The sequence below is a fragment of the Trachemys scripta genome, chromosome 6 (genome assembly GCF_013100865.1).
Source record: "Trachemys scripta elegans isolate TJP31775 chromosome 6, CAS_Tse_1.0, whole genome shotgun sequence".
Classification (NCBI taxonomy): Eukaryota; Metazoa; Chordata; order Testudines; family Emydidae; genus Trachemys; species Trachemys scripta.
The window spans coordinates 33,842,375-33,869,723 of record NC_048303.1 but is presented as its reverse complement, the minus strand read 5'-3'; the positions used below and the strand labels follow the sequence as shown (position 1 = coordinate 33,869,723).

Sequence of the window (27,349 nt, the reverse complement as noted above, 5' to 3'; positions counted from 1 at the left end):
GAGATCATGAAGGTCAACATGCAGAAACTTTCATGAACTGTAAGATAATTCTCCTGTATATACCCCCATGAGTTAATAGTGAAGCTAACTATAATTAGACAGACTCTCTCTAGATGAACCTGTAAATACTTTTTGCCAGGTGCAGATGGCAGTAAGAAGTTCAATGAGATTAAGGAATCCTTTCTAAAATAAAGGAAATGTATGGCTCGAGCTCTCTCCCAGAATCTGTATTCCACTCCAAGCTCTAGGAAACAAAACTGTAACCTCCTTGGCCACCTTCCCAGATGTTTCTTCTCCACTTGCAAGCACATGAGTCCTTGGTACTATGAAATCGACAAGACCTTATTTTGAAATATTCACAAAACTCTAATAGGATATAAGAGGTGTGGCCAAACCCAGAGCTAATTAACTGCACTGCAGGTTTAGGGCCAAGAACTCAGTCTCCACCCACTTAAGCTTCACTCACAAGCCTGATTGGATTCAATGGTGGTCGAGTGAGTGCTAGGAGGCAGCCCTTCCTAGCTGTCTGCTTTAGTCCAGAAGCACCAGATCCTTCTGCACGGTCACCACTGGTCCAATTCAATATAGTTAGGTCAGCCCCACTGCGTCCAGTATGGTCCTGCAGTCGGGTCAGCCACAATGCGACCAGACTGGTCCTATAGAATTTACTTCTCAAAGGGTTCCATATCTTTAGACAGAAAACCCAGACTACAACAGAACCCCAAGACACACTCCTGGCTTTCTCCTCTGGGAGCCCCATAGACTTGTCCCTGCTATGCACTGGCCCATGGAAGAGAGGGTTGAAAACAGGGGAGAGAGATGATGTGAAAGTACACCCCAAGCAAAAATAAATAAATAAATAAAAAGGGGGGGGAAGGGGGTGGAGTGCTGCCCCAAGCACATGCTTGGAGGGCTTGTGCCTAGAGCCGGCCCTGCCCTGTCCTGCACCCAGCCTTGGTCCAGCCAAAACCCGGCCTTGCACATAGCCTTGTTCCAGTCCTGCTCCTGCCTTCCCTGATTCCAGTTAATCTGGTTCTGACCCTTGGCTCTGATTCCTGGCTCCGACTCTGTTTCAACCTTTGGCTCTGGCATTCAGACTCTGATCACTAGGCCTGATTCCTGCTCTGATTGCTAGGCCTGACTGCCTCTGAGTTGGTCTCCTAACAGTTTGAGCAGCCCCAACTAAAAGGATGGAATAATTCAGGGAAATAGAGGTCCAGCTCCATGGACATGGATCCCAACAAGACCAGTGTCTCCCTGTTGATAGAATCTACAGGCACAGAATCTGCAAGCACAGATTGCCGCCCAGCAGGTGCAAAAGCTGGTCCTGCAAGCCCTAGTCACACCAACTGCCATCCCGACCCTGACCCGTCATGAACCAAAGATTCTGCTGCCAGATAAATTCAGCAGCAACCATAGCAAATTCTGCAAGCTCCCAAGTCAGTGCCTGCTTCTGTTTCTACTATGACCACAAGCCTTCCCCACTGATGAAGCCCAAATAGAACTTATTAGCCTGCTGAGCATGGAGGCTTTGGCTTTGACTTCCCCACTCCTAGAGAAATCTAACCTGCTCCTTGGCTAGCTGGAGAACTTTGTGTGCAAGCCATAGCAGTAATTTTTGATGACCTGAACTGCGCACACACAGCAGAGGCTGCCCTCTGAGAACTGTGGCAGAATTGTCAAACAGTTGCTGAGTATTCGGTGGCATTCCAGTGCCTAGTGACTGACACCAAGTGGCATAAGGCAGAGCAGCATTACCATTTATGAGGAGAGGCTGAGGGAACTGGGGTTTAGTCTGCAGAAGAGAAGAGTGAGGGGGGATTTGATAGCAGCCTTCAACTATCTGAAGGAGGTTTCCAAAGAGGATGGAGCTTGGCTGTTCTCAGTGGTGGCAGATGACAGAACAAGGAGCAATGGTCTCAAGTTGCAATGGCGGAGGTCTAGGTTGGATATTAGGAAACACTATTTCACTAGGACAGTGCTGAAGCCCTGGAATGGGTTACCTAGGGGAGGTGGTGGAATCTCCATCCTTAGAGGTTTTTAAGGCCCGGCTTGGCAAAGCCTTGACTTGGATGATTTAGTTGGTGTTGGTCCTGCTTTGAGCAGGGGATTCGACTAGATGACCTCCTGAGGTCTTTTCCAACCCTATGATTCTATGATTTCCAGCTTGGTCTCGGTGAGGAGATTAAGGATGAGCTGGCACTGAACATTTTCATCAAACTATGCATCAAATCAAGTTGTACATAAAATTCTGAGACCTCTATGCCTGCATTAGAGGCTGCTCGGTCTTCTCCAGCCCCTGCCCTCTACACCTCAACTGTGGTCCACTGCGTCCATGGACTTTATTGTGGATCTGCCATGCTCTCAAGAGCATGCAATGATTTTAGTGGTGGAACTGTTTACCAAATGGCATACTTTGTCCCGGACCTTGCCATCCCTACCATTCCAGAGACTCCCCGTCTTTTCCTGAGGAACAGTTTGGAAACACAGACTGCCAACTGACATGTCCAACCAAAACTTTCAGTTCATCTCCCATTTCTGACAGGACTTTCTAATACTTCTGAGCATAGAAAACTCCATCTCATCTGTATATCACCCACACACTAATGGGAAAAGAGAAAGGGTTAACCACGTCTCTGAGCAATATCTTTGCTGTTTCGTGAACAACCACCAAAACGACTGGGTTTCCTTGCTTCCCCATGTGGAATTTGCATATAATAATGGCTCCCATGCCGCCACCTCTCAAAGTCCTTTTTTCTCCAACTACAGGTTTCACCCAGACACCCACATGGGATCTCTGGTAGCCACTGTCAGACTTAATTGCTCACCACCCTCAAGTACATCTAGAACTAAAGAAACAACTAGTGTCCACCAAGGAAGCATCATGCTGATCAGAGCCACCAAGCCACCCTTATCTTGCCACTGGGAATGAGGTTTGGGAATCTTAAGTTGACTTGCCTGTCGACTAAGTTAGACCACAAGTATCTGGACTTGTTTAGATTCTGGAATGAATCAGGTTAGTGGCATTCAAGTTGAAGTTACCTTAATCCCTCAGGATCCACCTTATGTTCCATGTCTCCCTCCCAAAGCTGTTCATCGAGAACCCATTCCCATCCTGCTCCACTCCACTGCTCCTGCCTATCACCCCTCAGGGACAAGAAGAGTACTTGCCTCAACAGATCCTGGACTCAGAATGGGTTAGGGGGCAACTCCAGTACTTAGTAGACTGAGAAGGTTACAGCCCTGATGAAAAATCTTGAGAACCAGTGGAAAATATCCACTGGGAAACACCCCAGATCTGCTACAAAATTGTCACCAAACCTACCCTTAGAAACCAGTCCTGGAGATGCCATCGAAGAATGAGGGCCTGCAGCTCAGGCAGTCAGTGAACTCAGTGGGACCACCGCAGAAACACCTAATTGACTAAGGCAGTCAGGTGACTTGCCCTTAAGCCCTGCAGCTGCAGAGAATGACCAGCTTTTCAGTGCACACACCCACAGATTCTTTGCCTCCCTGTGCTTGCCTCATACCAAGTCCTGCCTCAGCCTTGATTTTGCCTGCTCTAGCCTATACCTTGCTTTGCTCCTGCCTTGGAACCAGCCCTGTTCCTGCCTTCCCTGACTCCAGGTCATCTGGTTCTGATCCTTGACCCTTGGCTGTGGCATTCAGATTCCAACAAGTAGGCCTGACTCCTGCTCCCACCAAAAGGCTTGTCTGCCTATTACCTGGTCTCCGGACAGGGTGGAGTAAAGAAGGAAAGGCATTGGGAGAGGAAGAAGGTGGAGAGAAGAAGGAGCAAGGGAGATGGAAGAAGCTTCATTCAAAAAAAAAAATCATTGGGCTGTTTGGAGCTGGGGGAAGGATGAGGAAAAGAAAGGAGAAGACAGCTTGATGAGACAGTCAAAAGGATACAATCGGATGGTGAGGTTGTAGATGTAGAACAATGAGGCAGCAACTATGAGCAAAGAAGAGTACTGAAGAGGAAGAGGACACAAATATAGTTCAGGAAGTTCAGGTCTGACCTGGATTTTCTTCAGAAGTGTCCTGGTGCCAGGAGAACATAAGTGGAAGGAGTAAGCTAAAGCTGAGGAAAAGTGGGATTAGTCAAAGAGATGAACAAGAGAGTCAAGGTTGAAGGAGAGAGTGGAATGGAGAAGTTGGCGCCGGAATTAAAAAGGTGGGGGCTCAGAGCTGCGGAGAAGTCAGAGATATCAGTAGACTACCAGTCATGAAAGGACTATTTTACATACCAAGTTTTGGATGGACTGGAGGGCGTGGGAGCCAGGGGGGAGAGAGCAATGGTTACCAGAATAAGAACAAAGATTCTTCTCCCCCCATGATTCTGTGGTGTGAGAATTAAATGCCACAGGAATAAAGTAGCTCAAATTAAAATGTATTATACATAAGGTTCTCATTATTTGTATATCTACACAGATATAGATGTAGTGTCTCTGGGCTGAGACCAAGTATGGACAATTTCAGTCTTGCAAGTGATTTTTTCCTATAATTGATATGAGTAAAAAACATGAGATAACGGAAACTGTCTTGCAAACTTAACAATAGCAGTCACTACTAATAGACTGCTATAAAGCTTGAATAGCTATATTGAGTGTAAATTATTTGAAAACATTTTTCTATGCAGTTCAAAACTTTTAATCAAAGGTTTATTATTTCCAAGACAAAAACAGTCAAAGATTTGCATAAATTTCCATTTGTAATATGCATATTTAAATTCAGGATTAACAAAAAGAAAAAGATAAGGAAATATCTTCATCATAGCAGTTCTGTCCAAGCTACTGTGTTGCTTAAGACAAATATCAGATATAGCAACAGACAGACCCCCTAGAAAGCTAACAGGCAAACACTACTTTTCCATAACTCACTAAGAGTCATCTTCAAGGCAAGCCTATAGCCATCCATTTTAGCAAAGCTACAAATTTCAAAGATGTTTTTATTTCACCTGGATGATCTTCCTGGCATTTCCAAGATTTTAATTTATACTGACTTAATTTTTCTGTGGTTATTAGCAATTGTTCTGTGTTAAAAGTTATGGAAGCCATCAATTAAAAATGGAAATCAATTTTTCTTGGCAACATTTTCCTTTGTATGAACAAGATGTTCATGCTGAGAGGCAGTTACAGTGTGTGCTACCCCACACATCTCTTGTGATGTATCTCACCCTTGTCCTGTAACACCCTGGCTACATCAATCCTGGCCATTCCTTGAGAAAGATTTCCAGTTGTGCCAGATTCTGTGGTGGTTCTCTGAAACTGACAAGTGTGCCTGTATTGGGAACTGAAACCAGCCCATCACTTATAACCTAAACAAAGCCAGGCCTTTTGAGAGAAAGGCTAATATATTAGCCTTGCATTTATTAATAAGCAGTTTACAACTTCTAGCATTCAATCTAAAATAAGGTGAAAAGCTGCTAAGCGCACATTTAAATTATAAACCAGTCTGTTCTAACAGATTTGTTCCATCAAGTTATTAATTTATAAAAAGCTGTCTCAATATTTTGTTGAGTTTGGATGAAAGAAAATATACTTTTCAAAAGGTGTCACTCATTTGCCAGGGGACTTGCACTATGAAAAGCATTAAACTTCAGCAGAATGCTGCGCTCCAGTCTGGTTCCATTCATCTCACATCAAGTTAGTTGACACACAACTACACTTAAATGTGCGCGTTGTAACAGGGATGATTTCACCTCACCGGTATCATGGCTCCCTATGTTAAGCAACATCACTCATCCACACATCCATCATGAGGATGCTACAGCCAGAATGGTTGAGAAGATCAGGGCAAACCTGAGCCTACTGCTGTACACAAACTCTTTGAACATGCAAAAGCAGGCTTGTCATTGAGGCAGCTGTTGTGGGCTGACTTCTCTGACTTGTCAATGTGGCATGAAGAACGGTCTGCAGCTGATGTCAGAAACCAGTCTCTTGTAACTGACCTGACCAAGCGTGTACCCAAGTTTGATTTTCCACATTGGTGCTGGGCCCTTCTGAACTGATTTCAAATGGGCCAGGGTCAATGTGCAGTCAGCCTTCACACTTCGAGCCAATGAGAGGATCCCATAACCCGCTGTGGCCAAAAACAGATAGTGTCACACATCACTGATGACCACCCTCTGACCAGATGTGATGATGGACTGAGAACTTTGCACTTTGTTGATAAGGCTACTGCAAATTGGTTTGGCAAGCTCCGCATCTGATAAGAAGATAGTAAGAAGAGGCCAATGGAACAAATGTTTTTACAGGTTCGTGAAGCAGCAGCGGCATCTTTATAACGTTAAACAGCCTTTTATCTCGCAACTAGTTTTAAATGGTACAAATGCCTTTTTATATGCAGCGTCTATTATACAAATGACACAGCCAGAAAAAATAGACACTGAATTGAAATTCCTTTGAAAACTCAGCCTTTAATGCTTTTTTGCTTTTACAGTATATTAGCTGTCCAGTGATTCTCTGACATTTTATTTTTAAAATCATAGGATTGAAATAAAACAACCAACTTCAAATGTGCAGCTTATTGTAGCTGTTTGTCTGCCAAATGGAACCACGCAGAGAAGCTGAGATCTGTTTAAATCCACTCCTCTGTATCAAGCCCAGGTAAACAGGTATGGGGCAGGCATGCTCCAAAAGAAACAGAATCTTCTCCCTGACTATTCCACAGCTTCTGTTGCTCCCTCAAGCTGCAGTAGCCTTTCTGACAACTCCCCGATGCCTCATGTCTGGGCTGGATTTGTGTACTCAAATTGGCCACAGCTCCACCACGATCAAGCTCATCTCCACAACTCCCAGAGCTGCCCTGGATACAGCCCCATGGAGCACAGCTCCATGTCACCCAGGAGGTATGGATAACCTGCACGAGGCTCTCTGGGCAGCACAACTGCCCCAGTTACACTGCCTATGAGGCCTTACATGCTTGAGGAGAGGGGGAGTTTGCCCACAAGGGCATCTCTCTTCAATGCACGACAAAATGATCGTATTTCTCTTAAATGATGGAACTGCTCTCTATCAAGAGGTAAGAAAAAACACCCTATTTGTAGATCAAACACCTGCTGCCTGTTAGCATTCAACAGCAAATTAAACTGATAGGCAGAAGCAAAGAGAATGGTAAAACTTATATCTGCAGCAGTGCATGTAGGAAGAGAGAAGCTCACCTAATGGCCTTAATCATTTTGTGGATTTTCTATTAATATACTAACCTCATTGCTAATTTTCTTTCATCTATTGATGACAATTCAGAAGTTACCACAGCACCCCTTCCTAAGGAAGGGAATGTGACAGCCAGTGTTGATGGGCGAAGAGCTAATTCCAGCACAGATATTATTGGTGTGGCCAGAGTAGCTAAAGTTTTGGCTCAACTGGATCTGTTCCCTGCATTCACAGCCAGTATGTCCAGCAAGAGCAACACACCCAGTATGTCCAGTTAGCAGATGCTGTTTCTGAGACTAATCCAGCTCTCCCTGAAGTCAGTAGGAGTCTTTCCATTAACTGCACTCAGAGTTCAATCAGGTCCACAGCTCAATTAGATAAGTTCATTCTAGTGTCAGTTGATGGACAACAAGGAATGCTAGCAGTTCTGAAAAACGCTTCTAGTATGACATTTAGGATACATCTGCTCTGCAATTAAACACCCGTGGCTTGCCTGTATCAGCTGACATGGGGCTCGGGCTACAGGGCAGTTTAACGGTACTATAGATATTCGGGCCTGGGCTGGAGACAGAGCTCTGGGACCCCATGAGAGGGGAGGGTCTTTTTCAACTTTTTTTCTTTCAACTTTTGAAAACTTTACACAACGCACAGTCAACCTGTGAAACTCTTTTGGGATGTTGTAAAGGCCAAAACTATAAATAGGGTTCAAAAAAGAACTAGATAAGTTCCTGGAGGATAAGTCCATCAATGGCTATTAGCCAGGATGGGCAGGGATGCAACACCATGCTCAGAGAGTCCCTAGCCTTTGTTTGCCAGAAGCTAGTGTAACACCGACAGAAGCCAGTAATGGGGAGTGAACCTGGGACCCGGTGCTATGTGCTGCGCTGTGGCATGGCTGGCTCCAGCTGGGCGGCGCGGCTGTAGCACTGCCAGCCACCGGTGCTCCAGGCAGCGCGGTAAGGGGGCAGGGAGCAGAGGGGTTGGCTAGAGGGAGGGGCGTTCGGAATGTGGATAGGGGTCGGGGCGGTCAGAGGGTGGGGAACAGGGGGGTTGAATGGGGGCAGGGGTCCCGGGGGGGGCAGTCAGGAAGGACGGGAGGTTGGATGGGGCAGCAGTCAGGGGCAGGGGTTCTGGGGAGAGTGAGGGGACAGGGAGTGGATGGGGTAGGAGGGGCATCAGGGGGCGAGAATAGGGGGAAGGGGCTGAGCCTGGCTGTTTGCGGAGGCACAGCCTCTCCTAACTGGCCCTCCATACAATTTCCGAAACCTGATGCGGCCCTCGGGCCAAAAAGTTTGTCTGCCCCTGCTCTACTGCATGAGCTAAAAGCCATATGGCTCTTAGCTAAGGCTGTAGACCAGACTCATTAATCTATATCTCTAAGTGGTCTCGGTGCCACTAGATGGGACAGAACACCACACCCAGAAGGTGTGCGGGTTACATTGGGAGTCGATGAAAGGGGATGGATCACTTGGACCCATTTCTTAGATTACAGCCCCCTCAGCCTCTTTAGCCAACACCAGACCTAGAGGGTCTCACTAGCTTTTTCCCGCGTCACACTGTGCTTACATGCTTCTGCTTACCTAAGTTCTTCCCTCTCCCTCTCTTTCTGTTTTTGTTTATTCAAAATTTCTATGTAGTTGCTCTTCCCACCCTATACCCCACACCCACCTAAAACTGCATTCAGCCAAATTCTCCTGGGCAGATTCTCACACACCTTTTGTTTTAAGAGAGCTTATCCTTACAGTTGTATTAATTGATGGGCAAGTTCACACCTATCAATCTCAATGGGGGTTTTAACTCAATCCATAACAAAATTTCATCTAGCTGATAACAGTACTGTAGCATCACAGATATCCAACTGGGGTAGATGAGACCACATTGTTTTACAATCCAAAAATCCTTTAATCCAACCAGAATTCTCACACAGAAGTACTTGTTCCCCTCAAACTGGCTACAGGCAGAACCACATCAACAATGCTTAATTTCATTGTCCATTCCCACCAGCCTCTCTGAAACACGCACAAGCAACCCAGCTAGTTGGGGAGGGGAACCAATTGCAGTAGATTACATCTACACTGAAAAACAAACAAACAAACAAACAAAAACTATGGCAGCGAGTCTCAGAGCCCAGGTCAACTGACTCGAGCTCACAGGGCTTGTGCTACAGGGCTGAAAATTGTATTGTAGACATTTCTGCTGGGGCTGTGAAACCTGGCGAGAGGGGTGGGCTCAGCTCCAGTCTGAGCAGGAACATCTACCCTGCTATTTTTAGCTCCGTAGCATGAGCCCCATGAGCCTGAGTCAGTTGACCCAGACTTTGAGACCCACAGCTGCAGGTCTTTTATTTATTTATTTATTTATTTCAGTGTAGACATTCCCTACGAGTCTAGATGCCTTTTTATTTTAGATTAAAGACGACCAAAAAAAAAAAAAAAAAGGAAAGAAATGTTAAATCCCTATGAGAGAAAAAAAGACACTCTCTCTCGGGAAGTACCTTTATATGGAACCACCTCACAGTCAGTCCTACATATACTCAGAAAGCATCCATTTACAATGAAGTTTTTAGTGGTTTAACTTCTAATATTTTTGCATGCACAGCAGAGCTATATATTCAGTCTAGTCTCACATGAAGACTAGAGTCTTATTTCTATTGCCTCTGTCCAGCTCCTATTCTGAGTAACTATCTCCTGTGTCTCATGGACACGGATAAAAGGACACAGTGATTAGATGTAGGCTGCCTTGACCTTGATTTGGCCTTAACTGAGACCTCATCTAAGGATAAGGCACCTTTTACTGTGTAGCATATTAGACCTAAATTCTGCAGCAAGACTTATGGAAATATGCAATAAGAGTATAAGACCCAGAACAGACCAGCAGCCTGCTGTTGCAAGCTTCCCACCTCTTCATAAGCCAGCCTAGACTATCTCCTAAAGCCCCCACACTCTGCTTGTGGTTTCCTGCCCTTCCCAGGGACATGGGGTAGCAGGTGGGAAGGATTACTTGGGTGAGAGGTAGTCTCCTAAGAATCAGAACAGGATGTGGGAGGCTTCAGAAGGAGCTGCAGATTGAGAGCTGTTAAAATAGAGCAGGAAGAGGAGCTGGAGCAGGAGGTGCTGTCTTTGCAAGAACTTCTGAACTCTTGTCTTTGGGGCAGTGATTCCCAAACTTGTTCCGCTGCTTGTGTAGGGAAAGCCCCTGGCGAGCTGGGCCGGTTTGTTTACCTGCTGCATCCGCAGGTCCGGTCGATCGTGGCTTGCAGTGGCCGCGGTTCGCTGCTCCAGGCCAATGAGAGCTGCTGGAAGTGGCGGCCAGTACGTCCCTCAGCCCACGCGGAAGCGGCAGGTAAACAAACTGGCCCAGCCCGCCAGGGGCTTTCCCTACACAAGCGGCGGAACAAGTTTGGCAAACACTGCTTTAGGGCAATGCAGCAAGGGGGTGGCAGTGGCAGAAGTCTTCCATGCAAAGTCATTAAACACACAGACTAACACCCTATCTGGGCTGAAACCTTTCTGGGAGATAGATGGGGAAACCACTTGATTCTATCGATGCCCATTAAAAATGTAGTGTTAACTAGAGCTGTCCAGAAAATAGAATTTCTATCCTGCGAAGATGTTTTGTCCCGATTCAGGTCAAAAATTTAAAAATTTCAACATTTTTCATAAATTCTAAAAAATTCTATTTTGGAAGATCTGAAACAGAATTTTTCAAATTGCTGTCTGCCCGCAGGGAAGACTATTGTCAATTTCATTTCATAAAAGAACGAACAAGTGCAACCACTGTAATCTTATAACTAAGGCCACGTCTACAATAGCACTTACGTCGGCAAAACTTTTGTCGCTCAGGGGTGCAAAACAACCACCCCACTGAGTGACATACATTTTGCCAGCATAAGCACTAGTGTGCACAGCACTATGTCAGCATGAGATGCTCTCCCGCTGACACAGCCAATGCTGCTCATTGGGCTGGTTTTATTATGTCTGCGGGAGAGCTCTCTCCCATCGGCATAATGCAGCTACATGAGCGCTCTTACAGTGGCACAGCCGTGTCAGTACAACTGTGCCAACCTCCTTCCGACAACAAAACTTACTATATGACCCCAGGAGGGGAGACCGAAGCCTAAGCCCGCCCAAGCTCCACTGCCCTGGGTGGAGGGGCCAAAGCCCGAGTACTTCCTCACAGGCAGGGGGAACAAAGCAGAAGCCCAAGGGTTTCAGCCCCGGGTCCCAGCAATAGGGTTACCATTCGTCCGGATTCTGCCGGACATGTCCGGCTTTTTTGAGTTAAAAATAGCGTCCGGGGGAATTTGTAAATGTCCGGATTTCCCCCCCATGCAGAGCATGCGCGGCTTACAGGGCAGCCGGCCGGATCCTGCCACTCGCACGGGGCTCCGGCAGCCAGAGCCCTTCCTCCACTTCCCCCTCCTCTCCCCTGGAACTTGAGACCACTCCCCTCCTCTCTCTCCCTCCCTCCCCCCCCTCCCTGCATTCGCAGATCGCCGGCCGGCCATTCGCCTCGGGCCTCTGGCAGTCTGGAGCTCCGACCCTGCTCCCCTCCCCCCTGCGGCCGAGCGCACTGCTCTGCAGCACAGTAAGGGGGCCAGAGGGTCAGAGAAGTGGCAGGGAGGTTCTGGAGGGGGTAGTCAAGAGACAGGGAGCAGGGGGAGGGTTGGATGGGTCAGGAGTTCGGGGGGGGCTGTCTGTGGGTTGGGGGTGTAAGGTTTTGGGTAGTCAGAGTACAGGTGTGGGGGGGTCTCAAGAGGGGGCTGTTAGGGGACAAGGCACAGGGAGGCTTAGGTAGGGGGTGGGGTTCTGGAGGGCAGTTAGGAGCAGGGGTCCCAGGAGGGAACAGTCAGGGGACAGGGAGCAGAGGAGTTTGGATGGGTCAGGAGTGGGGTTGTGGATAAGGGTTGGGGCAGTCAGGGGACAGGTAGGAGGTAGTGTCCTAGGGGGCCAGTTAGGATGGGGGGGAAGGTCTCAGGAGGGGGCAGTCAGGGGACAAGGAGTGGGGGGGAGGGTTGGGAGTTCTGAGGGGGTGGGAAGTGGGAGGGTGTGGAAGGGGCAGGGGCGGGGCTCGGGCAGGACGGGGGCAGGGCTCTTTTTTGATTGTTGAAATATGGTAACCCTACCCAGCAAGCCTAAGCCAGTCCTGGCAACCCCATTAAAATGATGTCACAACCCACTTTGTGGTTGTGACCCGCAGTTTTAGAACCTCTGGCCTAAGCTATTCAGACAACATACACTCAGAGAGCATGATACTGCTCTCCGCAGTTACTTATATCTCATTCAAATTTAGTAAAATTAATTAAAGAAAATCAAATTCCACTAAGCCAATTACATTGATCATGTGGACCTTATCAAAAGAGTTCAGCTAAATGGTTGTTTTTCAGTTTAGACTATAGGCCTGACAGACAAATTAAAATGACTTACAAGCTAGGGTTACCATACGTCTGGATTTTCCCGGACATGTCCAGCTTTTTGGGCTCCAAATCCCCGTCCGGGGGGAAATCCCAAAAAGCCGGATATGTCCGGGAAAATCGGGACATGCGGGGCCGGCGGTGCGGGTGCTCGGGGCCGGGCTGGCGGTGTGGTGCCGGGCCGGGGGCTCGGGGGCCGGGCCGGGGGCTCGGGGGCCGGGCCGGGGGCTCGGGGGCCGGGCCGGCAGGGTGGTGCCGGGCCGGGGGTGCTCGGCCGGGGGCCCGGGGGCCAGCACCCCAGGGCCCGAGCCGACCCAGGCTGGAGATGCCGGGGGGGGGGGGGACCAGACTGGGCCGCGCCTCCTCACCCCACACCCCCCCTTACCTGCTTCAGACTTCCCGCATGTCCCGATTTTCCCGGACATGTCCGGCTTTTTGGGATTTCCCACTGGACGGGGATTTGGAGCCCAAAAAGCCGGACATGTCCGGGAAAATCCGGATGTATGGTAACCCTACCCATGATAAGTTTGGAGCTTTACGGAAAGTGTGAAAATACTGAATGTTTTTACCAAATTTATGCACAAACAGCTGCATCAGGCTCTATTAAGTAGAGCTCACAAAAAAACCCAAACATGGTTAGCTGCAATTCAGATTCTAGCAGTTCAAAATGTTTGAGAGTCAGAGCAATAAAAATCAATATTTTACTTCCTCTTTACTGCTTTAACTTTTAGAAGCAATACATCCAGTCCCTAAAAGGACTGAAAAAATAATTTAAAAAAGTCTACTAAGACTGGATATTGGAAGCATATGCAATGGAAATAGAAGAGGGCTGATTTCTTTGTGGGACAGTTAGGTAAGAGATTAAAAAATTATCCTTAAAACTAACATACACATATTAAACCAAATAAAAACTAGCTATTTTGATCGATCTCAAAAGGTAATTGGAAGAGGGGAATCAATCAATGACAGTGTTTCTTGAGGACTCCTGCAGGGATCTATTCTTGGCCCAGTGCTATTCAATATCTTTATCAATGTTCTGGAAGAAATAAAATAACTCTTGCTAAAGTTTGCAGATGACAGAAAAACTGGTGGAGTGGTAAGTAATGATAAGGACAAGTCAGTTATATAGGCCATTCTGGAACACTTGATAAACTGGAGCAAAGTGTGTTTTAGTATAGCAGAAAGAATTACCATACATCTAGAAACAGAGAATGGAAGTCACATATGCAGAGACTGGAAAGTAACAACTCTGAAAAGGATTTAGGAGTTATTGTGAACAAACAACTGAACATGTACTCTCACTCAGGGTGATGCTAAGAAAGGCTAAACTAAGAAAGCTAATGTGATCACTGCTCAGCTAAGGCAGAGAAGTAGGGAGGTGCGATTACCTCCGTATTCTGCGCTTTAGTGAGACCATAATTGTGTGTTCAGAAGAGCCTCAAAAAATGCTGACTAACTGGAAAGGGTTCAGACAAGAGCTACAATTATTCAAGATCTGGAAGGTCTAATACAGAGAGACTAAAGACACTCATTCTATTTAGTTTACCCAAGAGAAGATTAAGAGGTGACTTGAGCATAGTCTACAAGTACCTACATGGGGAGAAGATTTCTGACAATAGAGTTGTCTTTACTTAGCAGACAGAGATACAACAAGATCCAATGGCTGGAAGCTGAAGCTTGACAAATTGAGATTAGAAATTTTAGCAGTGAGGTAATTAGCCATTGGAACAACTGACATAGGGATGTGGTGGGTTTTCCATTATTTGAAATCCTTAAATCAAGATTGGATTTTTTTTTTTTTAAATATCTGTAGCAATTATTGCAGGAATTACTCGGTGAAATTCTAAGGCCTCTGTTAGGCAAGAGACTAGACTAGGTAATCATAAGAGTTCCTCCTGGACTTAAAAAATAAAAGCATGAATACCAAAAAAGTCAACACAAATACTTTTAATTTGGGTGATTTGTATTTGGTGGCTGTTATTTTTATGTAACAAATAATTTGACCATAGAGTCAGCCAGTAGCTAAAATGCTAAAAATGGGGGGCAAAAATGGAACTAAGGTACTCTGATACCACTGTAATGAACACAGTATTATTATTACTAGTAGTAGATATTGTTATTACTAGTAGTAGTACATATAGTTATAGTTTGGGATCCCATTGTGTTAGGTGCTGTACAAACATGGAACAAAAAAATGGTCCCTATGACAAAAAGCTTACAAGAAATAAAAGTAGGTATAAATGCCTACATAGCTAAAAGAGTGGAGTACAATATGTTGGTTCCAATGTTTTTATGAATCTGGAAAGGATGTTCTGTTGTTTGGCTTCTGACTAGATGAACTAAACAAAAATTGTTTGGCATACTGTACAGTGGTTGTATAGATTTTATAGACAGGATATTTTTTTAATGGCAACCAGTATAACATTTATCAACAGCTTCAGTACCACATGATATAGGAAATAAATGTAGTAATTCTGATACCATAGTTTTGCAGCTGTTGGCAAATGCTGAATATTTAATGCCATCCACTGTATTTGCATCTCCATGTCCTTTTACATATTTTAAAAAAGAAACATGGGTGGATAAGATATTAATTGAAAAAAGCAAAGAGTTGTCAAAGCTTTTCTTGAGAATTAAACTAAATGTGAGGACTGCTCTGACAAAACAAGAATTGACCTAACCCTCCTCTCAAACCTCTACCAAACTTTCTGATTCTCCAAACAGATTCTAGTTGGGTTAAAAAAAAAAACACACCACTTTTGATATTCCCCTTAGTTTTCATGCACCTCTGTCTGATTTCAGTTTGGAAAAGGAGGGGAAATACATACATTCTTGGTGTGTGTGAGATCTAGCTGAAATTTGCATTTCTATGAGATTTCTAGCTAAACTTGCAGTCCAAAAATGTTTCATGTGTTGTATTAGATTACAAGACAGTTGTGAAGAGGATCCCATTTCTAAAAATAAAAATCTCTGTCCTAGGGATTGCATCTTTTGGGGTACGGCAGTTGATCTGTTGTTATAAACAAGAGGGTTCAAACAGATTTTCAGGTGAGAAAAAACAGCATTTTACCAGAGTACATCAGCCTCAGAACAGATTGCTCATACGAGAGCATCATCTAGGTCCAAATTTTACACTGAACTCCTTTATCAAATGCTCAGACTAGGGTGATCAGATGTCCCGATTTTATAGGGACAGTCCCGATTTTTGGGTTTTACTTATATAGGCTCCTATTACCCCCCCACCCCCGTCCCGATTTTTCACATTTGCTGTCTGGTCACCCTAGCTCAGACACATACATTGTCCTTAATATATTGACTTTTCCAATTAAAATCATGAGGTCAACGGCATTTGTGCCTGAGCAAGGACTCTGAAAGGGCTGCAGAATCTGTATGAACTGGCAGTATTGCCTCTAAAGCTCATCCATCTCACTAGAAAGCATTTAGGAAGTTCAAAAAGCCTTTAAAGGTTTCTTTGTTTAGCTTTTTGCACTTTGTTACTGCAGCACTGATGCCCAAAGCCTTCTCTAACTTTCCTGACTGACAGGAGCAGGCTGCAGTTTTATGAGTACTACCAGTGTGGGAGCCTGGGCTAATCAACAATAATGATTGCTTCCATTTCACAGCTGATAAAGTTGAGATCAGGGGCAGCAGCCATACAGAAGAGAAAAGAAGACAAACAAGCTCATGCCACCTCCTGACAAGGGAGATGCTTTGGCAGTCTGCCACAGCTATCACCACCTAGTCCATGGACCAGCCCTTCCAAGCTCCTTATCATGCTCACCCTACATGCCCACTGAGTGTCTACACTTGCTGCCAACAGTCTCGAGAGAGATTGGCTAAGAAACAATTTAAAAACATATTCCACAAACACCTTAAACTCTGCAGCTTTTAACTTATTTTCTAGCTGTATTCTACAGTGATTTCTCTTTTCTTTCAGTGGCATGCTTGGGTATTGCTAACTTAGAAGTGGCAGAATGGCAAACAGCAGATGCAGAGCGTGGGAAAACATTCAGGCAGAGAAATATATAAATAAATAATTTATTCTGTGCACTTACTGTATAAATAGCTTTTTATTTGGGGAACTCAGATAAGCGTTCTCCCTAACTGCTTTGAGTCAGAGAAGTTCCCCTTCTGTCTGGGGATCTCAAAGCACTTTATACATATTAATGATTTAAGCTTCATATCACCCCAAGAGATAGGCAAATATTGTATTTCCATGTAACACGTGGTAAAACCAAAGCACAGAAAAATACAGTGCATATAATCAGCTGGGCAGCACCCTTCTGCAGGTACAAGTCTGTTTGTTAAAAACTTGAATAATCACATTTCTATCAGCAATTTCTCTGCAGGCAAAAACAAACAAACAAACAAACAAACAAAAAACAAAACACCAGACACAAGTTTTATGTCTGCAAAATTACATCTTCAAAAGGGGAGTTGGACCTTAGCCTAGCCGCACATATACTACAAAGTGACTGGCTCAAGGTCAACAGGAAGCTGTTGCAGACTTAGGATCTCCTGACCTAAATCCCTTGGCTTTCTGTCATGTGTCTTAACTGTAAGGCCATGCTTCCTCCCCTGGACGTGCAAGGCAGTATGGAAAAAAAAGGAGGCAGAGCAAGGAGAAGCCAAGAGAGATGTGGCATAAAGGTAAAATAGGATGTGAGCATGCGTAGTGATTGACACTACTACATTCTGTTACCTGTACAGCACCATACTGGTGCATAGCACTTTACAGACAATTAAAAATGGTAGATCCCTCAAGAGTCTGTGGACCAGCATTTACAGCATGTCATGTAGGGCAAAGCGATTCACAGATTACAGATAACACATAGCACTACATCATCTGACGAAATGGGTATTCACCCACAAAAGCTTATGCTCCAATATGTCTGTTAGCATATAAGGTGCCACAGGATTCTGCCACTTTTTACATAGCACTACTTATCCCTCACCAAATACAATTATACCACTACCACCAAGATTGCTCAATGCTTGGCTGAGATCAGCTCATGAATGAAGAATAGCTCGCTGAAGCTGAAGCTAAGCAAAAGAGAGGTTATGCTGGTGAGCAGAGGAAGGCTCTCTAAGGAGTTTGCAGTCCATGGTGAGTCTCCTTTGGCTGAAGGTACATACCCAGAATTGGTCAATTCAGTCCACAGTTTAAAAGTGCTCCTAGATTCCTTGCTGATGCTAAGCTCTCGCCTACCAGCATCCATGTCTGCATATTTTCTACCATTTCTGGTTGGCTAGGAGACTCCATTCTATCCTAGTGGACAATGGCCTGGCCTCAGTTATACATTCCTTTCTAACCTCCCACCTGAACTACAGCAGTGCAATATATGTGGGTACAAAGCCCTCAGCCTTTAAGAACACTTAAGTACAGAACACTGTGGAGTTTCTGTTGTATGGATGTTGATCTCAAAGGCCCAAAGAGTTAAAGGTGTTTAATGTTGGACAATGAAAGTTTATAAATAGTGAGAGCTAGATTCCAGGTTCTTTTGAACAGAGGCCTTGTTTTAACGGTTACTTGGGAAACACAAAAACATTCATTCAAATGAAAAGTTTGATTAAACAAAAGAAACAACAAGAAATCAAAACAGGCATTTCTATTGAAACTGCGGTTGAGTGATTATGCAAAACAAACTTAGACATAACCTTTAAAGTTTCTCTCCTTTGGGAGGCAAAATGTCACTCATTTTTCAGAACAACCTTTCTTTGATGAAAAGGAAAGGGTTAATTTTACTCTGCTGTTACAGAGGGTATTTACTTATCCTGTTCTTAACGGATGGACAGACAAACACAAGGTGGGGGAGAGACAGGTTGGAACAGATGGTTGAAATATGGCTTTTGTTGATGTTTTTAGAACACTGGACTGCTGATTAGTTATAAGTGTTTGCTTTTGGCTGGCAAGTCGACCATGACACCTACTACTTGGTGTGATGGGTTGGATCATAGAAACCCCCTTGGGAGCTGCCACCTGATGTGCAAAGACTACCTCCGCTCCTGTTTTCCCTGCCAGCTCAGGACTACAGCACCCTCTCTTGCTGAGCCAGACACTCCCGTCTGCTCCAACACAGACCCAGGGTCTGAATTACTTGTCCCAGAGCTGCAAGTTTACCTGAAAACAGCTCACAGAAGTGTGCTTGTCTTTAGCACTCAGATGCCCAACTCCCAATGGGGTCTAAACCCAGATAAATCCATTTTACCCTGCATAAAGCTTATGCAGAGTAAACTCAAATTGTTCGCCCTCTATAACACTGATAGAGAGATATGCACAGTTGTTTGCTCCCCCAGGTATTAATACATACTCTAAGAAAATTACTAAATAAAAAGTGATGGTATTAAATACAGAAAATAGGATAAGTGGTTCCAAGTGGTAATAGGCAGAACAAAGTCAGTCACCAAGCAAAATAAAATAAAATGCACAAATCTATGCCTAATCAAACTGAATACAGATAATCTCACCTTCAGAGATGTTTCAGTAAGTTTTTTTCCTCAGGCTGGACACCTTCCTGGCCTCTGCACAATTCTTTCCCCGGTACAGCTCTTGTTCCAGCTCAGGTGATAGCTAGGGGATTCTTCATGATGGCTCTTCTCGCCCTTTGTTCTCTTCCACCCCTTTTTATATCTTTTGCATAAGGCAGGAACCCTTTGTCCCTCTGGATTTCCACCCCCCACTGGAAAAGCACCAGGTTAAATATGGATTCCAGTTCAGGTGACATGATCACATGTCACTGCAAGACTTCATTGCCGACTTGCCAGCACACACATATACAGGAAGACTAACAGGTAAACACAGCCATCTGCAGACAATGGCCCTGGTTAATAGGAGTCATCAAGATTCCAAACCATCCTTAATGGCCCACACTTTACATAATTACAATAGGCCCTCAGAGTTATGTTTTATATTTCTAGTTTTAGATACAAGAGTGGTACATTTCTACAAATAGGATGATCACACTCAGTAGATTATGAGCTTTGTAATGATACCTTACAAGAGACCTTTTGCACGAAGCATATCCCAGTTGCATTATATTCACTTATTATCATGTTTTTATAAAACCATATAGACTGCACGTCACACTTGGATCCTGGTTTACATTCTATTCAGGGATGTCATCTGATTGGATCTTTTCTTCTTAGCAGCGGTGACAGCACATCTAGTGAAGACACATTACATCAATGGGAGAGCGCTCTCCTGTCAACGTAATTACTATACCTCAACAAGAGGCAGAAGCTATGTTGGCGGGAGGGAGAGCGTCTCCTGCCATCATAGCATGGTGTAGATACTGCTTTAAGTCAATGTAGCTTACGTTGCTCAAGAGGGTGGTTTTTCCTACACCACTGAGCAATGTAACTTACATCGACTTAAGTGGTAGTGTGGACAAGCCCTTAGACAAGGCAGGATGACTACAGCAAGTTGACTTCAGTATTTGATCAAAAGCTAGGAGAGTGTGAGATAGAATAGAAGGAAAGAAAGTTGGGGGTGGAAGGGATATAACACAATAAGGGAAGGGAAGACAATAAGGCTCTTATGTGCCTTTTCAGTGCTGGCAGTTAGATAACCCTATCCATGGGCTGAGGATTGGATGTCATTATAATAGGATGACTTCAGCACTCTCAGGTAAAAACAAAGTTCTTTAAACAAGATTAAGGCACCTGGCATTCCTCTCAGGTAGAAAGTCCTTTAGATGTGTCGAGGTGAGTTGCAGAGCTGGCAGTTTGGGGGATGCATTGGGATGCAAGGTGGGATGGGCGATGAGAGAGAGAGAGCGCGCTGATCTGAATTAATCTGAACAGAATTCATGATGTCCTTTTTCAAAGTCTCTTTTTAAGGAACCCCAAATGGGGAAAAGTGGGCATAATAGTTTATCTCGCTCATTTTGTCCACCAATTAGGCCTAATATGCATCTGACCAGCTTTGTTCTATTAATTTCCGATTCCACATCTTCTGTTTTTACCAGCCATAATATCAACAGTCTTTGGATTATATCAACATGGCCTTTTTGGTTTAAACTAATCCAGCTTCTTTTGTCCGGTTCTTTTGTGCTTGTTACAACATTCAATGCTGTAAACAACATGACCTATTTTTCATGGTTATTGTAATATCTGATAAATTTTCATGTACTTTTTACATTTGAGCTTACAATGGAAATACACCTTGTAGGCCCAATTGTCACATCAACGTCTCCTCAACAAACACAGGCTATCATGAGCACATCACACCTGTCCTTCACACTATACTGGCTTCCTGTAGAATATCTAATCAAGTTAAAGGGCTCAGTTCTTATCTTCAATGTGCTCATTGGCCTGCACTGAGCACCTCTAAAAGATAGACTAAAGCTCTCAGATTTAGACTGTGGCAGAGAACTCCACTACTCAGGCACTATGGAACTTTCTGACATAAAGGTAAAGTTTGTCTATGTGACAGATAAAGCTTTCTTAGGGTCTGGTGTCAGACTGTGGAACAAACTCCCCCAGAAACTAAGGACCATCACAAATCAGTCACTGCCTACCACAGCAAGTGCTAGAGGCTCTTCTTTGACCTTGCCTTCTCTAATATAAACACATAGCAAGCACGTACATAAAACAAAAACAAACCTCACAACACTCCGCTGCACACACAATTCTCTTCCCGGGGAGAGGATAAGAGGGAAAGAAGAAACCGCAGGTGACAGATACTAATCATGTCACTTACTGCAGTACTGGAAGGTACTCTGATACTGCGTGATGAGGGTGGTATAAGAACCAAAATAGACTAGATAAGATGATACAAGGTTAACCTTAGTTCCCCTTTTGGATCAGATTTATCTAAGAAATTCTTTAATTTGGATTCTTGCCTGCTTTCTGGGCAACAGAGATCTCACACTGAGTCCTTGCAACCTCTAGCATGAAAAAGATCATGTTTACTATTTGTACCCACTTCCTACATTAAAGACAGAAAAGTGTTTGCTTAGTATTTGCACCCAGGAAACCAGAAAATTACTGCCGGTTGTTGGAGATCAAAGTACCAAACAGAGACCATCCTCCAGGGTGGAAAATAGTTCTAGTTTTACACATTTGGCAATGATGTACTATAGGATATAGGGTGAAACCTACTCCACAGGCACTAAGTTTTTGAGCCTTATGTTGATACAGTGAAGTGAAATTCACCTCCCAATTCACTGCACTGGGGTAGTGGCACCAGCCCTTGAAGCCAGCTGTTCAGGTTACTGAGGCCCTGTGTAAATGCAGAAGTGTGGCCCCTCCTGCCTTAGTGTGTCCCCAGCCTGCATGACCTTCTGAGCTAGCCTACACAAGGCTAGTGCTGAGAACTTCCTCAAGTAAAACCTGCAGTGCAGATGAAATAGAAGCTCTTTCCAACCCATTTGGATTTTCAAATGCTATGCAACTGAGAAAACACCACAGAAGATGAAATGACCATGACACTGATTGTAATTTGCTTTAGTTTTTTGGAACAGAGAGGATTTAAAGTAGATAACCAGGGGTAAAATTTTCATGAGGGAGTTGAAGGAGATTCTTTCCCCATAATGCCCCTAGAGGCACAGGCACTGACTTCCCCTCTTTCCCGTGGGTGCTCGACCCTCCCTCTGCCTGTCTCCACTCCACCCCTTCTATGAGGGGCCCCCACCCCGTCTCTTCCCACCCCTGCCCCGCCCCCATTCCAACTCCTTCCCCAAATCCCCGCTCCGGCCCTGCCTCCTCCCATCCTCCTCCCCTGAGTGTGCCACATTCCCACTCCTCTACCTCCCTCTCGGAGTACGCTAATGCTGCCAAACAGCTGTTTGGCGGCGGCCGAGTGGGAAACGCTGGGAGGTAGGCAGAGAAGCGGGGACCCAGCGCACTCAGGGGAGGAGGAGGAGCGGGAGGTTGGCTGCCGGTAGGTGCAGAGCACCCACTAATTTTTCCCCGTGGGTGCTCCAGCCCCGGAGCACCCACAGAGTCGGCACCTATGCCTAGAGGTGATTCACACAAATTTCCCATTACAATCCAATAAGAAAAGGTATGAATGTTCAAGAAAGAGCCAGAGATATCCTGACACATTATAGATATGATTATTGATGGGGAACAGGATAGATTCTTGGTTCCAACTACAAAATGATTGAGATTCATAAGCAGAATTCTGCTTTGAATTACACCCCAATGAAATGCCACAGAAATTGCCTAACAATGACGGTACCATAACTAATAGAAAATTTTGCTTGTCCTATTCCATCTAGAAGCATAACACTAGGATAGCAGTGGCGAGTAAATGAGGTTAACAGAACATTGATAGAAAAATAAATCAGAAGACAAGCTCCATAACTGGTATCACTGTTTTCTTCAGAGCATTCACATTGTAGAACGTCCAAGTGCTGCCCTTACCAGCTAGCCTACATGCTAATACACTATTTCACTTAGTTCTATAAATAAACTATGGAAAGCAAAAGTGCAAGTGTTAAAATATTAATCAACCCCCCAGAAAACGTTGTGATTGTGATAAATTATATGTAGGGCTCCATATCTGTCACCAAGTCATGGATTCTATGACTTTCTGTGGCCCCCTGGGCTAGCTGCACTGGCTGCAGCTCAGGCGGCCCCCGGGGCCAACCACACCAGCTGCTGCTTCGGTGGTCCCCAGGCAGCTAACCCTGGGGCTGCCTGAGCAGTGGCCAGTGCGGCTGGCCCTGGGGACCACCCAAGCAGCAGTCCTGGGGTGGTGGGAGCAGACGCAGATTGGCAGCCCCCCCAGTGGTGGTCGTGGGGATGGCTGGAGCACTGGTGGGTGGGCAGCCCCTGGCAGCTGGTGCCCCTGGCCTTGGCAGTATTAACAGAATACTGATAGAACAATAAATCAGAAGAAAAAGCTCCACAAAATTAAGGCTATGATTTTGTCAGAAGTATTTATAGTACAAGTCTCGGACAGGTCACAGGCCATGATTTTTTGTTCATGGCCCATGACCTGTCCGTGACTTTTACTAAAAATACCCATGACTAAATCGTAGCCTTAATTTTATTCAACAGGTCCTAAAGCATTCATTGTGTTTTCTCAAAACAAAACTAAAAGCTATCTTTTGGGCAAAGGACAATGACAAGTCTGAAAAACAGAAGGCAATGCTTCACTTAAGTACAGGCGAGTCTCATCTTACATGGGGGTTCCATTCCGCGGGTAGCGCGTAAAGTGAAAACCGCGTATAGTCAAAATTACATTGAGTTGAATGGCGGGTGGAATTGCCCACACTACAAGTACAGTATTAAAATGGTTATTTTTCTTTTTTTGTTTTTGCCGACTGCGTAAAGCTGAAATCGCGCATGTTAAATGCACGTAAGATGCGACAGACCTGTAATAATTACATGCCTTCTCTTCTCCGATTCCGGAGTCATTCATGGGCCAGTTTCTGCAATGTGACTTGAGAAACCTCAAAATCAAATGTACATTGACAAGATGTAAATTAGTATTTGAGCTGACCAGGGTTGGAGAATTGTTTCCTGAAATGGTTCACATCGTAACAGCAAGCAACAGCAGTAGTAAAGTGGTGATCAAATACTCTGTAGCTGACCTTAGTTCTAGTGCCAAGTTTTACTTACCAGTCTTGCACAGCATTGAAGGATTCTTCATTCGTGATGTCATACATTAAAATGAATCCCATTGCACCCCGGTAATAGGCTGTGGTAATTGTCCTATATCTCTCCTGACCTGCCGTGTCCTAAAACAACAAAAATTATCTTTTATATAAATGTTACCTTGTCAAGTGATTTGTATCTTTCTGAAAATCAGAAGTGAACTCTGAAAAACTTTCATCTTCACACCTTTGAAATTCCATTCAAATCACTGGGCAGCTTTTTGTTCTCTTTTTTTAAAGAGATGAAGGATTGTCCTGTTGTTAAGGCACTAGCCTGGGACTTAGGAGATCTTGGTACTACTCCTAACTTTCCTACTCAATTCACCTGTGTCTCAGTCTCCCACCTGTAAAATGGGGATAATACTTCCATTCACACAGCCTTTGTCTACCATGTCCATTTACATTGCAAGCTCTTTGGGAAAGGGACTGTCACTTATTATGCTAATATAGAGTGCCCAATTTTGGTTAAGGTTTTAAGGTTCTACTTTAATAAAAATTTTAACAATAATAATTAAAATATATTACAGGAAATAATATAATCATTCTGTTTCAAAATAATACTTATTTGCATTTTTAAAGTCCCCAAATAGAACGTTTTAGTGAAATTCCATCAAACAATGTCCAGTATGAACTTTTACTACAGCTATTGTATCAATGACTGCAGAGGACTTACGTTAACTCTGGTTTGTTTTTTAAACAACCGCTGTAAGAGAATTATATCATTGCAAAATTTTAATAGTACAAAAATTTATTTTTGCTAGAACATGGAAAGGACTACTTCAGCTGTAGAAGAAAACTGACAAAAATGACAAATGTGTTAATTGGAATATTTTCTAAAATAGTTCGTATGGTACAAATAGTACCACCTCATTAGAGAAAATATATTTAAATGAGTGTTCTTTTCTGCATGTACATCAATCATCCTACAAAGAAAGAAGAAATTAAATTCCACCCACTGCATAAACCAATTATAAGATCATTAAAAAAAAAAAAAGTAACAGAGCTGATTACCATTCACAAACAATTTCTTAGGCAGAACACTAGGAGGAAATTCAGGTCAGATTACAGTCACTATAACCTAGATTTAGTTTTAATGACCTTGCACTGAAAACAAGCATAGAAAGCTAGTGCCTGATACACCTCTTATTTACCTAGATTTACACTAGAGTAACCCCACAACTTCAGCAAAGTTACTCCTGATTTACACCAGCATGAGAGGAGAATCAGGCCTTTGATGTAGACATACAATTTCCCATGATACTTCATTGTTCTAGACATCCTGGCTTCATGCACTAGAACTTATCTATCATAGGCTAGCAGTGTCCATAGAGCACAGTCCTTACTAGCTCTCAGGGTGTAGATCGCAACAGGAAAAGTACGCCACTGAGAAGTACACCAGCATAAATCAGGAGTACCTCCAGTGAGGTCTAAAAAGTGTGTAAAATTGCAATTCCTCACGTTTTGGGTTTGTTCTCAAAGTTCAGAGATGAACTCATAGGATTGGGAAACTCATGAGAACTGAATTTAATAAAAGGTTTGCATGAACTGCAGCAAACAAAAACCATGGAGTTTCATGGAGCTCTGTTTTATAGCTCTACTGATATGTGTGTTCATTTGTCACAGTGTCAAACACAATGCTGTACCATTCCCACATTAGCCCAATGAAACTTTTAATGGTTCCTAATCAGTTGTAAGAGTCAACAGAAATGAGAATACTATTAAGAGGGCCACATGTAGGCATCTGAAAACTAGAAAATTCAGTTTTATTTATGGTCACCCATCTATACCATATGCTGAAAACTCATTTTAGAAACATTGCTTTCTGTACACATCAATGTAAAATTAGAGATGGGTCCATGCCAAAGACTCAGATCTGACAGCTCTCAAACATTGGGCCACTTCTGATCTTCATGAACTTTGCAACTGGTTCCTATATCCATAAATGACTACAAAAAAGTCCAGATCCAAAACAGCATACTCTACCTTAAATCTGGCAAAGCTTAAATCCAGATCTGCATTTGAGGTCCATCTTTATGTAAAATTAATTATCTAAAAACTTTAGTCCATTTGTTTCTCTCTCTTTCTTTAAACATATTTCAGTTTTGACACAGCTGAGAAAGCCTAAACCAATGTACAGTAAGGGTACGGTATACTTACCGCCAGGTTCGGCGGTAAGCAATCGATCTTCTGGGATTGATTTATTGCGTCCTGTCTAGATGTGATAAATCGATCCCGGAAGTGCTCGCCGTCGACGCTGGTACTCCTGCTCTGCGAGAGGAGTACGCAGAGTCGACGGGGGAGCCTGCCTGCCGCGTGTGGACCCGCAGTAAGTACCTTGTAGTTCGAACTAAGGTACTTCGACTTCAGCTACATTATTCATGTAGCTGAAGTTGCATATCTTAGTTCGAACTGGGGGGGTTAGTGTGGACCAGCCCTAAGGCTCTAAAATACTGGCTATGAAGGTATCAAAATCTTGGATACAGAGCTTACTGTCTTGGTGTCTTATAACTAGAATTTTTCACTATATGATCTGAAGACAGGTTTTAGTGTGAATCACCTGCAGCAAAATAATATTTTCTCCTGCTTGTCAGACTAATATATTTCCCCCTATACAAATCTCAGGTTGACAGACAGACAGATAGTCACTATCAAAAAGTGTCTGGATTCCATATCTATTCTGGACAGTAATTGCTGTAGGGCAGACTTTTACTCTAATAGTAAATAAAGGGAATTAAGCCAATAAAACTATGGGAAATTAAAACCTTTTCTATGAAAGAAATATAAGAAAACTGCTTAAACATGAAGGAAATAAGGTGATATTCCTTCCTCCAATAATGATGGATACCTTGACTTTCTTGCTTGGCTGAGGGATACAATTATGCCTTCATACTTCTTATTTAGCAGGCACATGTTGAAAAGACTAGCTGGCTTATGATACCTTTAGAAAGTACAAGAAGCCAACACAATCAAGTCCAAGTCCCAATTGGAGACTACCATAAAATATATATTTGCTGCTATTACTAATAAGTAGCAAATAGTAGTAGTAAATACTAGTAAATAAAGTAGACTCCCATAATTTCCTCAGTCTAAATTTTTGAAAGCAAAGAGGTCTTCCCCTCCTGTAGCCTCATGATGTGTAGGCAAATTTACTTTTAAGTATATATGCCATA

General features: G+C 43.9%; 1 protein-coding gene across 2 annotated transcripts in view; it reads right to left on the bottom strand.

Moving 5' to 3' along the window:
• Positions 1 to 27,349, bottom strand: part of RAB3C (RAB3C, member RAS oncogene family) — a 216,727-nt gene that overhangs the window by 100,064 nt on the left and 89,314 nt on the right. For both annotated transcript variants that reach the window (XM_034774077.1, XM_034774076.1), the window contains exon 3: positions 24,145 to 24,263. In XM_034774077.1, coding sequence (XP_034629968.1) covers positions 24,145 to 24,263 — 119 coding nt within the window. The remainder of the gene's footprint in view (positions 1 to 24,144; positions 24,264 to 27,349) is intronic.